The sequence below is a fragment of the Prionailurus bengalensis genome, chromosome E1, assembly GCF_016509475.1.
Source record: "Prionailurus bengalensis isolate Pbe53 chromosome E1, Fcat_Pben_1.1_paternal_pri, whole genome shotgun sequence".
NCBI lineage: Eukaryota > Metazoa > Chordata > Mammalia > Carnivora > Felidae > Prionailurus > Prionailurus bengalensis.
Window position 1 is genome coordinate 40,093,642 of NC_057347.1, and position 18,063 is coordinate 40,111,704.

General features: G+C 52.0%; 1 protein-coding gene across 1 annotated transcript; it reads right to left on the reverse strand.

Annotated features, from left to right (window-relative positions):
* Nucleotides 1–1,827: 1,827 nt before the first annotated feature.
* Nucleotides 1,828–7,690, reverse strand: KRT9 (keratin 9). The gene is made up of 8 exons (XM_043584455.1): nt 7,058–7,690; nt 5,874–5,956; nt 5,599–5,755; nt 5,163–5,324; nt 4,327–4,452; nt 3,978–4,201; nt 3,052–3,599; nt 1,828–1,958 (listed from the first exon to the last, which is right to left on the reverse strand). Exons 1-8 carry the CDS (start codon nt 7,688–7,690, stop codon nt 1,939–1,941), a joined length of 1,953 nt encoding a protein of 650 aa, XP_043440390.1. The 3' UTR covers nt 1,828–1,938.
* Nucleotides 7,691–18,063: the final 10,373 nt, after the last annotated feature.

Sequence of the window (18,063 nt, forward strand, 5' to 3'; positions counted from 1 at the left end):
GTTGGCCAGTCTGAGTCCTCATCTGGAGACTCTGGTGGAAAATCTGCTTCCAAACTCTTTCTTGTTTTTGGAAAAAAATCCGTTCTTTGCAGCTGGAGGACCGAGGTCCCCTTTTTCTGGGTGGCTCTCAGCTTCTAGAGGCCACCCACATTTCTTGCCATATGCCCCTTTTCATCTTCAAGCCAGCAATGGCAAATCAAAATCTTGCACTTCACATCTCTGACTTCCTCTTCTATGATCATCCAGAGAAAATTCTCTCCTTTTAAAGAGCTTATATGATTATGTCAGGCCCACTGGATAATCTCCCTATCTTAAGGTCAACACAGTAGAGACCTTAATTATTTCTCCAAAATCCCTTCGCAGCAATACCTAGGTTCATGTTTGACTGAATAACTGGGGTCATCTTAGAATCCTGCCCCCTGCAAGGTCTGTGCTTCCTCCCTTGGATCTAAGCAGGCCTGAGCACTACAACAGAGGGGAACCCTGCATGACTTCCAAGTCTAGATAATAAAGCAAAACAACTTCTTCCAGCATGTAAGAATTCTGGCTACCCTGAAGCTACCCTGCTGGAAGGGTCACACTGAGAATCTCCATACAAAGCTACTGAGGAGCCCCTGCAGGGCCAGCCCCCACATTTGAGTCTTTCCAGTCCAGGTGCCAGACAGGTGAGTAAGACTTCAAATGACTCCAGCCTGTGAGGCACAATGACACCAAGTGGAACAGAGGTGAGCTGTCCCCACCAAGCCCCCAAATCAATGTTATTGTTTTAAGCTTCCAAGCTTTGGGGGGTTTAACATCAGCTGTGATAATATCCGGAACACAGGCTGAGGGGCTGTCCATCCCTTGTCAGGAAAAGTAATTCTATATCAGGCCCATCAGAATCTTTGGAGAACATTGTTGGCTGCTGTCAACATTGTTGACAGGGATATATGTCAAGGGATATACAATATCCCTTACTTTGCCTTGGAGCTCTTTTATTTGGGCTATATTTTTTGCCATCTGTGAAATCTTCCAAAGCAAAAACCACATGGTGTTTGCCTTCTTTCTCTCTGTACCAGACATAGGACCTGCTAATAGGCTATGGCAGATTGTTTGCAAAAACTGGCCTCAGTCATTGCCCTCCCTATACCCATGTCCTTGCCCTGTGACTTTGTAGCTCCTCCCATCGAGAAGAGTCTATTTCCCCTGCTTTTGAATCTGGCCAAGGCTGGGAGTTGTTTTGGGCAGTAAGATAGAGCCAAAGTGACTACTCTGAGCCCAAGCCCCAAGAGGCCTTGCACACTACCACTCACTCTCCTGAGACACTTGCTTGAGCTAGCCAACTGGAGGATGAGAAGTATGTGTGTCGTTCACCCCCAGCACCCCCAGGCAGCATGTAGCCAAGCCCCAGAGGCAGAGCAGCTAGCCAAATTGCAGTTGGCCACAGATGCTTGAAGGAAAATAGAACTGCCCAGTCTAAACTACCAACTGCAAAATCATGAGCTAAATAAATGATTATTATTTTAAGCCACTAAATCGTGGGTTGCTTTGTCACAAGCAAAAGTCAACTGATAGAAAACCTGACCAACACTTTGCAAAGTGGATTCAGTTGATTCTCCCTTCACCTCCTTTCTGTTCCTTCTTAATCCCAAAGAACAAATGGGTCAAAGTCCAAGTTTGATTTGCAGTAGGAAAGCTTTATTGGGAAATTGGAATCAGGCAGGAAGTGGGATCACCCCCAGACCAGACAGTTGGAAGAGAGGTCTCCCCAACCCTCCTAGGGGAGGGAGCCAGTGAGCAGCCAGAAGCACACATGCCCATTCAGCCCAGTCCCAAATGAGCCCTGGGACTCGTTGCCAGCCATCCTTGATGTCAGAAGGCAATAAGCAGGCTTTGTCAGGGGGCTGCCCGTCTGGGGGACACTCAGCTGAGGCGGAGCCAAAAACATTTACAGGAGCTCTAGTATCGAATCTGATAGCCTGTAGAGAGATGGAAGAGAGGTAAGGGTGAGAAGGGAGGACTTATAACACGAGACAGAGAAACCAAGACTTAGAGAAAGATAGGCAAACTGAGAGCGAGGAGACTGGAGCTCAAAGAGCTGGAAGGACCTTGGGGTCCTAGTGGCCCCCATCCAATTCCTAAAGCTCTCCTGCAGCAGCCCTGACTGATACTCTCCCATTTCTGAAGATGAAGTTTCATGAGCCTGGTCCCTCTTCCATTCAATAGCCTTATTAGTACATTTCTTGGATATTGAGGTAAGGATGGCCCAGCCTCTGCCCATACATGCACATCCATGGCCCTGTGGTTCCTCTTGTTGCACAAAACCACACCAGACGCCCTAGACAAGAACAGCTTCCATGCACCTCAAGGTTTCTCTGAGCTAAACATCCCCGGTCATGTTACCCAGACTTTTTACTACAATTTCATATAATTCATAAAATTCAACATGCACAAGGGGAAACTTTCTCTGACCTAGAGACCACTTCATGGTGTGACTCTTACATTAGACTTTTCTGTTCAGCGTATGCCCCTTTAGATAGTTGCACCATATAACTGACTTGTATGAGCCAACCACTGACTACAATACCTGAACCTCTTTTCTACCTGAAATGTTGCCAATCCAGGTCTTCCCATCCTCATGATGATGGAAAGTATTGGCTGTGGAGACCCACAGAGCTGAGTTCCTCATTTATTGATTGTATGACCTTGAATAAGCTACTTCTCTTCTCTGAACCTCATTTCCCTTATCTCTAAAATGGGAATAATAATACCACTTCATAGGGTGTGATGGGAAATATATAAGATAATGCACAATTTCCAACCAAACTCCTAAGCTATGGAGACTCAGGCCATGTAGATTTGGTCCTAGCCTCACCCAAAGGTTTGTCAAAATTAATGATAATTAATAAATAAGGGCAAGTCTATAACACCTTACTAGAGACCTCCCTAAAATCTAGCTCTGTTCAGAGTATGTATCCCCTAGAGAAGCTCAAAGATACTCAAAAAGGGGTGGTACCATGACAGCTTAACACCCGTGCCTCCCTGACCCCATGAGCTAGAGTTGTCCCTTACCTTGTGTATCATCACATTCACCAGATTTTGAGGAAGAGGACTGGGACTGAGATGATCTTCCACTTCCTCCTCCATAGCTGCCACCACTTCCTCCTCCAGATCCACTTCCTCCTCCGTAGCTGCCGCCACTTCCTCCTCCAGATCCACTTCCCCCTCCGTAGCTGCCACCACTTCCTCCTCCAGATCCACTTCCTCCTCCGTAGCTGCCACCACTTCCTCCTCCAGATCCACTTCCTCCTCCGTAGCTGCCACCACTTCCTCCTCCAGATCCACTTCCTTCTTCACAGCTGCCACCACTTCCTCCCCTGCCTCCACTTCCTCCTCCAGAGCTACTTCCTCCACCATAGCTGCCACCACTTCCTCCTCCGTGGCCACCTCCACTTCCTCCTCCAGAACTACCTCTTCCTCCATAGCTGCCTCCACTTCCTCTTCCATGGCTACCTCCACTTCCTCCCCAGGATCCTCTTCCATGACTGCCTCCACTTCCACCGTGATATCCACTTCCTCTGCCACCTCCAGAGCGCCTTTGTCCAGATTCATGAGATTCACTGAGAATGAAAGATAACACAGAGAGAAAATGAGAGACCCCACTACATATACAAGGATGGACCTGGACAGAGTCAAGACCCAAATGTGAATCTTCCTGAGTTTTCCTTCTGCGAGCTAGAGGATAGACTAGGCTGGCACCACAGCTGGAAAGGAGAGCCTCCCTCTCCCTGGAACAAGGAGTAGTCCCTTTTCTCATTGTTACCAACCTCCTTTCCCAAAGCCCAGTTGCCCCGAGGCTCCCCCACCGAATGAAGAAGTCCTCAACCCATAAGACCCTGTGTACAGGAACTTTCCCAACTGCCTGTGTCCAGAAAGACAGATGCAATGTCAGGGACTTATAAATTCCTAGGGATTCCACAGAATCCTGGGACACCTACAAGTCCTCCTGGCCACCCTCAAGGAGGCTGCGGTAAGTCGCAATTTCCTGCTCCAGCCGTGTCTTGATGTTGAGCAGAACGCTGTATTCCTGATTCTGGCACTCAATCTCTCCCCGGATCTCAGTGAGCTGAGCCTCCAGGTTACTGATCTGCTCCTGCAACTGCTGCAGCTGGCCACAGTAGCGGTTCTTGGTGTCTTCCAAGGACTTCTCCAGGGCCAATTTCTAGGGGGCATGAGGAGGCTATAAGAGGGATGCTACATCATAGCTCCTCCCCTTCCCACTCCTGGGGATTATGTCAAGCCTCCTGTGCCTCACGTTGGCAGAGGGTCTAGAGCAGAACGGCCAACCTTGCTGAGCTGAGACTGCAGCTCAATCTCCATCTCCTGGACGTTGTGCCGGAGCTGGGTCACCTCCTTGTTGCTGGACTCCATCTCCCGGCCACTATTCGTCACTTCCTGCTCCATCTGGCTCATCTGAAAACCCAAGAACTCAGTGAGAACCAGGCTGGCCCAGAAGCTGCAATGGAGAAGGTTCTGCCCCACTCACCCGGACCTTTGCCTCCAGGACCAAGAGTGAGCCGAAACCAAAGACAAGTTATCCTGAGTCCTGGGTCTGCTAGCCAGCCAGAGTAATCCAATTCTCTCAACTTAACATTCCCTCTCAGCAAGGCTCTAAGATTCTTCACACTTGTCCCCAAACCACCTTTCTAACCTCATTTCAAACCGACCCCCAAACACACACACACAAGCACACACACACACACTAGAGACCATGCCCTCATGTGCCAGGGTCGTGTGGTAGGCTCTGGAGGCTCAAGGAGAAAGGAAGACATCAGAGAGCTCAGTGTGGTATAAGAGGCACACCACGCACCTCTACTGGGGGGTCTGATAGCACGTAGACTTACATGAGTTGTTCATGCTCTGCCTTTGTTCACACATGTAATAAATTGTGAGCTTCTTGAGAGTGGCAATCTTATTGGCTCATGTCTGAGACATTAGGACTTCACATAAAGCTGTCACTGACAAGCCAATCAGTAATCATGTTTGTGGGCAATGACTGAAGCTGGATGGAGGACAGCTGAACCGAGAGATGGAGGGGTGGGAGGAGAGAGGGATGGGGTGGAGGAATGGAGGGATGCATGGAAGGAGGAGGGAAGGTTGAATGGGCAGCCCGCTCTGCTCACCTGAGTCTCATATTGCTCTTCAATGTCCCTACGGTTCTTAGCACTGATCCTCTCATACTGCTCGCGCATGTCATTGAGGATCTTGGTGAGATCTTTGCCAGGAGCAGCATTCATCTCCACGTTGACATCCCCAGAGTTATGCCCAGTCAGCTGATTCATCTCCTGCCAGGGATGATGGGTCTATGAGGTCAAGGGGTAGGATCCTCTCCACCACATTTTAGCCCTCCCTGCTTTCCCAGAGGTACAAAAAAGGGGCACAGTTGGGAAGGCAAAGCCCAACCACCACCATAGGCACTGCTAAGGAGGCACTGGGAGAGTGTCCTCAAAAGTCACAGAGAGGGTGTCTCCCAGGCAATGCCCCATAGCTGTCCCCCCATTGTCTCTGCACTTCCATTCCTCCCACTCCTCAATAAGCCATAAGTAGCCAGTATCATACATCCTCATGATTCTTCTTGAGGAAAATCAGTTCCTCCTGCAGAGACTCATACTGCATTTCCAGGTCAGACTTTTGCATGGTCAGTTCATCCAGCACCTTCCGCAAGCCATTGATGTCAGCCTCCACTGCTTGTCGCAGGGTGTTTTCCATCTCATACCTGCAGACCAGCCATGGGTAGGAATGAGCAAGAGGGCACAAGTCCCTACTGGGACATTTAGAGCACTAGGGGGTGGAGAAAGATTGTTGACAGCAGAGGGAGTGGCAGCTGGACTCACTTCATCCTGAAGTCATCCAATGTCATGCGAATGTTGTCAAGATCCAGGAGAGTCTTATGGTTGCCCACTGTGGTGTCCAGAATCTAAAAACAGAGGAGACGGCATGGAGCCCATGCTCCTCTGCTATGACCCACTGCTGGGAAGGCAAGAGGCCAGGCAAAGCCATAAGAGATGATGGCCCCATCCGGGAAGATGCTTAAAACGTAGGAGAAGCTTCCAACAGCTGGTACCTGGCACATACCCCTCACAGACTTCAGCAAGGATGTTCAGTGTGACATTCATTCATTCATTCATTCAGCAAATTAGCTAAACTGAGAGCTCCTCAAGGACAGAGACCAAGTCTGGTACATGACTTTGTCTGCCGGAGGCAACACTGAGGGTGGTCATTCACTAGATTGAGTGGATGAATAAGTGGATAGATAGAAACATGGCTGGATGGATGAGTGGGTATATAGATGAACGGGTGGTAGGAGGATGCGTAGATAAGGGCAGGTAGGGGGTATGGAAAAGTAGATTACTTCCATCCCCGGAGTTCTAGATCCTCTTCATCCCCTTAAACAACCAGCATGTGTGTCTGCATCCAACTGGAAATACCAGGACAGGCCCCTCTAGGAGCCCAAGAGAAGTATGAAGGAAGAGATACAACTTCTAAGTTTCCCAAACTAGAAAGTTCGAAATTCTTAAAGAATGAGAGGAGAGACACGCACAGATTACCTCCTCTCTTGAGCCACACGATCTGCTCCAAACAGGATTTTTTTTTCATATCATTACAGAAGTTTCCAACCAACAGGGACAAGAGCTGGTCTGCCCATCCCATGCATTAAATGTGTGGGAGAACAGATCCAGAGAGGATCTCAGGTTTCCCAGAGAGGGCATAGTGAATTGATGGCAGACCCAGGACTGCATCACTGGCTCCCAGGGCAGTGCCTCCATCACTGTGCTCCCTCCACACTGGCTCTCCATTCCCAACTTAGGGTCAGGCCAAGAGAAGACCCCCTACAACCAGTCCCAGGCTCCCCCATGCTAACCTAAGCCTGTCCTCTCTTCTTCCCAGACTCTGAAAGTTGATGAAGCATGTTGAGTGTGTGTGTGTGTGTGTGTGTGTGTGAGAGAGAGAGAGAGAGAAAGAGAGAGAAACAGAGACAGAGACACCAGGAGAGAAAGATCAGAGTTTCCCCACCTACCTGGTTCTTGAGGTCTTCGATGGTGTCATAGTAGGGGGAGTAATCCTTTTGGAAGGCCATGGGTCCCTGCTTGTTATACCACTCCCGGATCTTACCCTCCAGTTTATTGTTGTCTTCCTCTAGTGCCTGCACCTTATCCAAGTAGGAGGCCAGCCGGAAATTGAGGTTCTGCATGGTGGTCTTCTCATCAGCGCCCAGAATACCACCAGCACCACCATCAAAGTCACCGCCAAAGCCCCCAGATCCCCCAAAGCCTCCTGCAGAACCGCCACCAAAACCAAAGCCTCCTCCAGATCCACCCCCAAAGCCCCCAGAGCCTCCAAAGCCTCCTCCAGATCCACCCCCAAAGCCCCCTCCAGACACACCACCGAAGCGCCTGGAACCTCCACCGAAGCTACCAGCACTAAAACCACCCCCAGATCCTCCACCGTAGCTGGAGCCAAAACTGCCACCACCTCCCCTCCCACAGGCCCCGGAGCGCCCCCCTCCATAGCTACTGGAACTGCTGAATCGGCCCCCTCCTCCAGCGGCCCCTGAGGAGCTGACGCGACCGAACGAGGACATCATGCTGCCCCCGCCACCCCTGGAGCTGCCTTGGCTCCGGTAAGAAGAGGAGAATTGTCTGCAACTCATGGCTGGCCCTGCTGCAGCTCGTGGGAGAGGAGGCAGTCGTCAGAGCGCTGCTAGTTCCCGAGTGCAGGGTACAGGGCTGTCCCCAAGGCTTCTTACTTATACCCCCAGCTGAAGGTGGCATGCCTGGGTGTGCCCTCTGTCGGCACCAGCCTCCCCCCACAGACCTGAAGGAGGTCTGCGATCGGGAGGCGGCAGTGCCGCCCAGGCTCAGCGTCCTTCTGTGACTCCCCGGAGGCAGCCCAGCCTCTCTCCATTGTGTGGGGTAATTTGGTGATATTAGGCTGTCAGGGGGACCATAAATCAGCTCTGCCGCCAAGGGGGTGACCTAGATCCTGGAGTTTGGTCTCCAGCCGGCCCGGCTGCAGGTCTGAGACTTAGCCCCTCTGGGATAGGAACTCCTAGGAGTAGCGTCTTCTCCCCCACTGATGGTTATCACTGTGTTCACCCCTCCCTGCTCCCACCTTGTGCCCACTGTGGGTGGGCTAGGACTGGGGGACCACGGGGTCATCCCCGAGGATGGAGGAGGCACAGTCCCAGCCCACAGAGAGCTGCCAGTGATGGTGGGAAGCCCAGCCCCTGCCCTCACGGAGCCCCAGACTGATGGGGAACCCGGTCCTTGCTCCCAGAAACCCCAGTGTGACGAAGGAAGCAAATGACATGGCAGAAGGACCACAACACAGCCACATGCCCACCAGCGCTCGGAAACAGCAAGCGGTGTTCACACAAAGGACGGGGGGAGAAAGACTGAATAAAGACAGTGGTACTGAGGCTGGCTGACCTTGGAGCAGGAAGGCAAGGGGCTCCACTGTCCTGATCCTTCAGCAGGGCCCAGCAGCGGGTATGGAATTGACCTTGGTTGACTGCCTAGTCCGTACTGAGCCCTGAGGGATACAGAGATGTGCGATTTCCCAGCCCTCCTGGAATGCACAAGCCCCCTGCTCCTGGCAGAAGGTCAGAAGCGTGTTCTGGTGAGCAGGGCCAGGAGACAGCGGTAAGAAAGGCAGGGGACTCTGGTGCCAGACTACCCGAGGCAACCCCCACTGCCCGCTCACGAGCTGTGTGACATGTGACTCTGCCACGTTATGTAATTACTCGGTGCCTCCGTTCTCTCCTCTGTGAAAGGATGATGTTAATGGTGTGCCCATCTCCTAGGAAGAGACGCATGAGAAGGGCTCCAGAAACGGTTTCACCACCTCTGATCCTTCAGCCCCAGAGGCCCTCTGGACTCTGCCCCCTCCTGGATCTTTACCATCAGCTCGCAGCGGCTCTCCCTGCCTCACTCAGTCCGGACTCCTCCCCTGGGGAAAGTGGTCTTTCCCGACCTGGGTGTGACCACAGTTCTCCACTGACTTCCCTTCACCCCCAAGAGAAGGTCCACACTCTTGACACTCAAGGCCCAGGCCAGTCTTTCCATTCCAGCCTGACCTGCTGCCGTTCCCCAGACCCCCTAACGAAATCACGCAACGCTCCCAAACACCCTTCAAACCTCAGATGATGCTCGGGGCTTCCAGTTTGCTCCAGTCCAAATATCCCTCCGTCTTTTCTACCCAGAGACTCCTACTCATCTCTAGCGAACCATCTGTGTGCCCCCTCCTCCGGGAAGCCCTCCTGCGTTCTCTCCCTCTGGCTTTGCCCTTCTCTCCATTGCAGTTTCCCGTGCTTATGCATCTTGTACTTGTCCTGGTGCCCAGCACCGTGTCTCGTCCAAGTAGGATCCCAACACACATGGAATAAAGGAACGACGACCAGTCATTCCAGTTAGGAGGTGCTAAGAGCTGAAAGAGAAATAAAGGTGAAAAGAGAGAGGCCAGGGTGTTCAGCAACAGCTTCTGGAAAAGGCAATGACCTCTGTGCTGTAGCTAAAGGATGCTTAGGCTTCACAAAGGACCAGTGTTTCTTGAGATGCTTTTAGGCAATGCACAGAGACCCTGCTAAATAATAGAGTCACATGGTAAGAAAACATTCCCTTTTTCCATTTTTCAATTTTCTGATCAGTCAAGGAGAAAATCTCAACTGGACTCTACAGCCCCTTCAACACCCATCTGTAACTGCCAATCGTTGTTTCACAGACCAAAGCTGGCCTTGGGCTCAGAACCTTCAGGAAGCAACAGTGTCTAGTTAAGTTAAGTATTTATTTCCTTCCATTTCTGGCAAGTGATTCTGGTTTTCATTTTTTGCTAGTAATAGAGTAATAAAGGATTTCCTTCATAAACATCCATTTGTTGAAATGGGTTGGTTGAGTGCCCAACTCTTTCATTTCTTTTTTTTTTTTTTTTAATTTTTTTTTTTTCAACATTTTTTTTTATTTATTTTTGGGACAGAGAGAGACAGAGCATGAACGGGGGAGGGGCAGAGAGAGAGAGGGAGACACAGAATCGGAAACAGGCTCCAGGTTCCGAGCCATCAGCCCAGAGCCTGACGCGGGGCTCGAACTCACGGACCGCGAGATCGTGACCTGGCTGAAGTCGGACGCTTAACCGACTGCGCCACCCAGGCGCCCCATTGAGTGCCCAACTCTTGATTTCAGCTCAAGTCATGATCCCAGGGTTGTGGGTTCGAGCCCCAAGTCAGGCTCCACACTGGGCATGGAGCCTGCTTGGGATTCTCTCTCTCTCTCTCTCTCTCTCTCTCTCTCTCCCTCTCCCTCTCTCCCTTGCTTGCTCTCTCTTTCTCTCTCTAAAATTAAAAAATAAGGGACGCCTGGGTGACTCAGTCGCTTCAGCCTCCAACTTTGGCTCAGGTCATGATTTCACAGTTCATGGGTTCAAGCCCCACATTGGGCTCTGTGCTGACAGCTCGCAACTTGGAGCCTGCTTCAGATTCTGTGTCTCCCTCTCTCTCTGCCTCTCCCCCGCTAGAGCTCTGTCTCTCTCTCTCTTTCAAAAATAAATAAATGTTAAAAAAATTTAAATAAATAAAATTTAGGGGTGCCTAGGTGGCTCAGTCAGTTAAACGTCCGACTTCGGCTCAGGTCATGATCTCGCGGTCTGTGAGTTCGAGCCCCGCATTGGGCTCTGTGCTGACATCTCAGAGCCTGGAGCCTGCTTCCGATTCTGTGTCTCCCTCTCTCTCTGCCCCTCCCCCACTCGTGCTCTGTCTGTCTCTCTCTCTCTCCCCATCAAAAATAAATAAACATTAAAAAAATTTTTTTAATAAATAAAATTTTTAAAAAAACATGACAGGTGAACAGATGTACCAAAATGCATTAACTATTTAAATGGGCAGTATGAAATATCAATATTAAATATTAAATAAAACATTAAACAGGTGATACATAAAATATTGAAGGCATTTCGTGAATGCCTAACACACAGGAAACTCTTAGACTGAAGTCAGTGGCAAGTGTGTTCTTTGTAAACCTTTCCCAGGTTCCCGCCAAGCTCTGCTGGTGACCCCAGCACCTGCCATGTGATTGGAGCCCTGGGAAGGCACCTTCCTTTTTACCTCCTCCCCTGATCCCCATGAGCTGCTGCCACTCTGGGATGCAAAGCCCAGGTCTCGGTGCCCGAGCGGGATGGGGGAGGGGTCGGGGCAGCCGGGGTGAACAGGGGAGGCAAGAGCTAGCTGAGCAGCACCTCTGGGGCCCTGTGCGTGCGTCCTCTGCAAATGCATTCGTGCTGGGGGCTCCTGAACATCCATGCCTGACTGTGTCGAGGCAGTTGAGACCTGCCTGCCTGACCAGAAGGTCCCAGCGGGGGCACCTCTGCCCAGATGGCTCTAGTGACAGACGACACTTACCCAGCCGTGTTCCCGAGCCCTCCAAACCCTGCCCCCAGCCACCTCCTCAGCTCCCCCAGCTCCGGGCTGGCCCTAACCTTCCCTCAGCTCAGAGCTGCAGGCTGTAATCCTCAGACTTCCATTGTAGCTACACAGAAAGGCCAGGTTGCCCGTGGGGACACTCAACTCCCAGGGGACCAGCAAGGCAAAGACTTAACAGGCCATGTGCTCCAGGTTGACTGTCACCTCTGGCTGCCCCCTGAATTTTGGACTTATCTGGCCAATTTTCTGCCTGCACTGGAGGAACCCTGGTCACTGCCAGCTCCCCTCCCTTCCCTGGGTGCTAAGAGGTCCAGGCCTTTCTCCCACATCTGGGCCGCCCCTGCACATCTCCAGTGCCTGCCACCCTCTCCTGAGCCCTTGCTCTCTCTCTGCTCTCTCCATCTGGTACTCCTCATCGGGGCTCAGGGAAGCAGTGGTGTGGAGAGAGAAGGGGCTGCCTCCCGGCCGCACTCTCCCTACCCTGGGGCCTTGGCCTGTTTCTTCATGAGAAGCCCTTCCATACACAGTTGTCGGGGCCATAAAGACAGTGCATGCATCAGGCCCGTCTGGAGGGGTCCCTGGATGAATGTCCAGCTACTCCCCATGTGCAGCCCTGCCCCCCCACCCCTACCTGTCCTCTCCGCATCCGGCTCTACTTCCAATGCCAAGAGCAGCTTGCTGTACTGGACCACCCTACGGCCCGGAAATGAGGCCCTCCTCCAGAAGCCTCTGGGTGCCATCCCTTCCCTCCCCCAAGTTCTCTGTCTGGCACAAGGACCCAGGCTGCGCGAGATCGGTTCAGGGACGGGGGAGGCTGACAGATCCCTGGCCTTAGTGAGCGATTTCTTCTGGGCCATGTGACATGGCTCACTCTCCCACCCTCTCAGGGCCCAGGGGCTGCCCTCTGAGTCCCACCTCGACCACCTCCTGCAGGAAACCTCCAGAAGGTGAGTGAGAAATGGCGCACACACAGCCCAGGGACCCGAGGAGGAGCGGCCCTGCCTCTGCCGCCCCACACGCAAGACTGCCACCTGCACCCGCGGCTCCAGCCTGCGCGGTGCAAGCCCTGCCTGCAGAGGGGAGGTGGGAGGGAGGGGGCTGCTGGGACTCAGGCAGGCAGAGAGACAGACAGGGAACCAGATCCCACCTGCGAGGTGTCCCCATAGGGCAGGTGTTAAGGGGACTGGGGGGATGAGGGGACAAGGACAGGCTTCCACTGGCCACAAGAGCCCTGCTGCTTGCCTGCCACCAGCCGCTCACACCCCAGACTTGCTGTGTCATTGAGCCCCAGGTGGGGCCCAGGGAAGGCCCTTAGTCATCCTGCGTGGCTGCTTGGGCATGGCGCATGGGCCCGCCCCTCCATTACCTATCTAGGCAGGGACTGCCCACTGGCTCAGCGCCAGGCGCCTGCACCTGTTCTAATTCTTTCCTCACACGTTAAGTGTCTGCCATCACCCCCACTTAACCAGACCCCATGACACCAGGGGTCATGGGCGAGGGTGCGAGGGCATACCTGGCAAAGAGGTTCAGGGCACTAGCTTTTGGAGCCAGACAGGTCTGAGTCTGAAGCCAAGTTCTCCCACTCAATTTGGGAAGAGTCGCTTCCCCTCGCTGAATCTCAACTTCCTCACTGTAAGTTTGGATTCATCGTTTCTTGAATATTTACTGTGTTCCAGGCATTGTCTTGAGTGCTGGGGATAAAGTGGTGAGCAAGCCAGACATAAGCCCTACCTACCTTCTTGGACAGTTATGGGATAAAACAGACCCTCAAGAATGAAGGTATATAGGGGCACCTGGTGGCTCAGTTGGTTAAGCACCTGACTTTGGTTCAGGTCATGATCTCATGGTTCGTGGATTCGAGCCCCGTGTCGGGCTCTGTGCTGACAGCTCAGAGCCTGGAGCCTGCTTTGGATTCTGTGTCTCCCTCTTTCTTTGCCCCTCCCTTGCTCTCACTCTGTCTGTCTGTCTGTCTCTCTCTCTCAAAAATAAATATTCAAAGAAAAATTTTTTAAAAAAGAATAAAGGTATATAATTCAAAACTGGGAGATCGGGGAGGGTCTCTCTGAGAAATTGACACTTCAGTGAAGGTGAGTAGAAGTGTCCTCGGGAAGATATAGATAGCATGTGCAAATGTCCTGCGGTGGGAAGAAGCAACGTGACTGCAAAGGCAGAAGGCCAGTGCGGCCAAAGTGCAAGGTTTAAAAGAGCTAATGTAAAGCTGCTGGTGTAGGACCAGCACCTAATGGGACATTTTCCTGTCAGTGGCATTGTGCCTGCCCCCTACTTTCCCCCGGAACCTGGTGGACAACTTGGGTTCTCAGTCCTCTCTCTTATTATCAGTCTACCCCTCTGGTCTGCTGAGCCCCTAGTAAGACCGAGGACCTATGCTCAGTGGGACCGGGAAGGAGAAGACACAAAGGTTGGAGGATCATGATTTCTTCCATCGGGAACTTCCACGGCTCCAGGCAAGACCCCCATTGCTTTGCCTGCCCTATGGTAATCTTCACAATTAATCCTCACAATGGTTGAATGAGGTAGATACTAACTTTTAAATCATTTTACAGGTGTCTAAATGGAGGCTCAGAGAGGCTGAGTGTCTTGGCCACAGTCACAGAGCTAAACAAACAGAAGGCGGAACACGGTTTGTCCTGCCGTGAGTGGGAGCTAAGAGGTTCCCTCTCCCAGCCTCACACGCCTTCTGGGTCTCTCTCTGCTTTCCCCCACTTTGTCTCTCTCCTTGTTTCCGGCTGTCTCAATTCACCCCCAAGTTCCTCCACATGTAAATTTCAACAACTATGTATGAGGGAGGGAAGGAAGGAGGGAAGGAAGGGGGGAGGGAGGGGGGGAGGGAGGATCCTCACTGCTTAATCCCAGCCCAAGGCCTTCATTATCTTGTCTCTCTCTCTCTCTGACTCTGTCTGTATGCATTTGTTTCTATCTCTCTGTGTCTTTTGCCCCTTTCTCCCATGCCAAAATGCCCCCAAAGTTCGTCAGAGTACCTCAAAGGAAAAGGCTTCCTTTCCCCGGTCTGGCCCTACAGCTAATAGTGCCTCACAGGAAGGCCCCGGCAGGAAAGTGCTGGCCCAGCAAAGGACAAAGGAGGAGCTGCTCGTGTTTGTCCTATCTGCCTGAAGCCAGGCCATTGCCCTGGAGTCCCTAGCGTCCTCCTGTCCCCTCTGTGGCAACATCTAAGCTCAGTGAGGTGGGCCAGGCCGGGACATCAGGACATCCAGCCTCCGGGGCCTCAGGCCTCCTTGGGGCTGCCCCCTCTGACGCTAGCCTATAGGACTAGTTGGCTACGTTGCCCAAACCAGGTCATCTGTGGCCTCGGGGAGGGGCCTTTCACCAGATCCGATAACCATAGGGAGATGTGCCACTTGGGCCTGTAGAGTTCCCAGGGCACAGTTAAGTTCCTCTCACAATAAAAAGTCAAGTTTCTCCCACAAACTAACGAGGACCCAGAGTTTCAAGGTGGGCCTATCCCATAAGACGGAAACCTCAGAGTGAGTTGGGAAAAAAATTCATGCTCGTCCCCTGGGGCTCTCAGCTCCATCCCCTGCCTGAGAGAGAACACACAGGAATGGAGCGCAAACCTGGTCAGGGACCAGAGGCCTGAGCACCCGGTCCACTTTCAGTCTGTATGACCTAGAGCAGGCCACTGTGGCCCTTAGTTGAGGAGGTTGGAAGAGCCGTCTCCCTGACTCTCCCAGCACTGCCCTTCTGCGCTGTGCGCTGTGCGAGGGCGGGGAGAGAGGATCGCTCTTCCCAAATTGCGGAAGTGGAGCCAGAGGGTCACGTGACCTGCCCCGGGCCTCTAAGAGGCCATTCCTCCTACCTCCACTAGACTGTGCTGTGGAGTCACTTTCTCGGTTTCCTGTCATTCCGATCTGGGGTGGTGGGAGGGGAGGCAGTCTTGCCATTGTCAGGTCCAGGTCTTCGGGTGTGTTCTTGCGGTGCCAGGCCTTGTGGGCAAGAGCACTGGTCAGCAGCAGGGCCCAAAGTGTTGACTCTGCTCTTCCCAGTGGGGTATGATGGCAGGGGACCCCAAGGAGGGGTGGCCTCCATGAGGGACTCTGGTATGGCAGCTCCACCTGCTCTTTTTCTCTGGGGCCCAGATAGGGTGGAAGTCCCTCGAGGCCCATGTTTGAGCTCCTCGCTTCCCACTTCTGACCCTGCTGTCAGCCAGGTGGCCTCCAGCCGCCATCTTTACTGTCAAGCAAGCCCACACCCCCTATATTCCCTCCAAACGTCAATGGCAACCAGTCAAGAGAGGAGGAAGCTCACCCCACCACCTTCAAGGCTAAGAAATCTCACATTCTATATTCCTCTAAGGCAAATCTCTTTTGGGGGTGGAGAAGCTTTAACCTGCCACCACCTCCAAGACAGAGTGATGTCTGGGGATTCTTACGCAATCTGGAACATTCTAGGCCTCAGTCTTCTTTGGCAACCGCTGAAAGGTTTTGCTCTTCGTCCAGGTCTGTGTGGCCTCCCACATGTGAACTTTTCCCCAGGTTTCTGCCACATGTGAGCTCATCGTCCAGCTGGGAACACTAGACCCTAGAGTCCACCATCCTCGGGGGTAACGTGTGGCCCTCTGCACCAGGGCACTATCATTCTTAGGACCACCAAACTACCCCTTCCCAGGATCCAAGGAAACTTTTCCAAACACCCTCCTCCCTGAGTGGCCTATCCTCACATACCTCCAAAACTAAGCATTCGTCTCCAAAATGACACCCTCCCCCAGAGATCACCCCAGGTAAACTCTTCCTAATGACAAAACTCAGGTAAAAAGACATCCCAGAGTTTCAGGAGCACAAAGCAGGCCTCTCTTCCCTGGGGTGAAGATGAGGTGAGGAGAAATCAACATCACTTCATTCCAATTCCTAACAACTCACCCTTTTACTGTACCATTTATAGAGCACTATGTGCCAACCACAAAGCTAAACTCATTGCCTGCATGAGATCATTCTATCTACCATTGGCCTTATGTGGTAAGGATTTTCATTCCCCATTTTGTGAAAGAAGATCTTGTCCAAACTCTTCCATGCTAGTCAGTGTGGGAGCTGGGACTCCAACTCAGGGTGTCTAATTCCAAAACCTAGGCTTTCAGGTTCCTTGCTCTCAAGGACTAAGTCTTTCTTTAACCCATGCCCCATCCTTGGCTCCCCCGAGAAGTTTCATTCACACAAATGAATGAGCCAAATGAATGAGCTCTTGAAACTGACACAGTGACTAGTCAACTCTTTCCTAGCTCCGGGCAATGAGCCCTACCCACCTTTGGAATTTTCACTAGCACTCAGATGATCTTCCCCTTCCTCCTCCTTTTCCAGCTCCCTACAGAAAAGAAAGACACTTCCACCAGGGAAGTCTCCTGCAACCTACAGCCCAGGTTCTTACTGTGCATTTACTTGCTGGATTCTCATATTAACTGCAAGAAACAGAGTTCCCCACGCTTACTATATAAGTGGGGAAACAGACTCTCTGAGATCACAGAGATAATACAGAAGAGAGTCAGAGTTAGAATCCAGTCTGTCTGTTCCCGAAGCCTCTAAAAATGCCCTCATCATGGATGGCAAATCACCACACACGAGAGGTAGCTCCCCCAGTATTACTCACAGCTGTGCCTGAGCCTGCACTGTGCCAGGTTCTGTGCTGGTGGCCTTACGTGCATTCTTCCAGAAAATCCTCACAAAAAGCCCATGAGGTAGGTACCGTCATTGTGCCCACTTTATGGATGTGAAAACTGAGGCATGGAGATGGTAACCAACCTGCCCTACGTCAACTGAAAGCAGGCAGTTTCTATCCCAGCTCTAGAGACAAGAGCAGGTGGGATGGAAGGTGACAACGGCTCAGAAAAGCGTGAGTTCTTACTGGGTTTGTGGACCTCCACTGATGAGCCTTAGGGGACCCAGGAACCTCATGAATTATGTGCAAGTGTGTGTGTGCTTATCGGGCTGGGGGAGGAAAGAATATCTATAGCTTTCAGTATATTCTCAAAGAAATCCCTGATGACAAAACTGTTAAAAAAAAAAATCTTTAACCTGCTGCAGTGCCTGGCACACAAAAGGCACTCAATGATATTGGTGAATAAACAAACTAATAAATAAATGAGTAAACAAATAAGTGAGTGAGTGAGGGGCGCCTGGGTGGCGCAGTCGGTTAAGCGTCCGACTTCAGCCAGGTCACGATCTCGCGGTCCGGGAGTTCGAGCCCCGCGTCGGGCTCTGGGCTGATGGCTCAGAGCCTGGAGCCTGTTTCCGATTCTGTGTCTCCCTCTCTCTCTGCCCCTCCCCCGTTCATGCTCTGTCTCTCTCTGTCCCAAAAATAAATAAACGTTGAAAAAAAAAATTTTTTTTTTAAAAAATAAGTGAGTGAGTGAATGAATGAATGTGCCTCCATGACCTTGGAGACACCACAAACGACCTAGTACACACATCCATCTCTATCTTTTGAGATGGTGAAAGCCATTCCAGGACCTGAGCCCAGTCCGCCCCCAAGCCCTTTTTCCCAGTCCCAGAGGCCACAGCCAGGTGTTAATGCCAGGCTTCAAAGAGAGGCTTCCCCCACTTTCTCCCCACCTCCACTCCTGACAATGACCAGGTAGAGGCGGGAGC

Coding starts and splice junctions, on each gene's coding strand:
- KRT9 (XM_043584455.1), bottom strand. CDS start 7,690: ATGAGTTGCAGACAATTCTCCTCTTCTTACCGGAGCCAAGGCAGCTCC. Junction 5,756..5,873: donor TTGGATGACTTCAGGATGAA/GTGAGTCCAGCT, acceptor GCTGGTCTGCAG/GTATGAGATGGAAAACACCC. Junction 3,600..3,977: donor GAGGGTGGCCAGGAGGACTT/GTAGGTGTCCCA, acceptor TTTCATTCTCAG/TGAATCTCATGAATCTGGAC.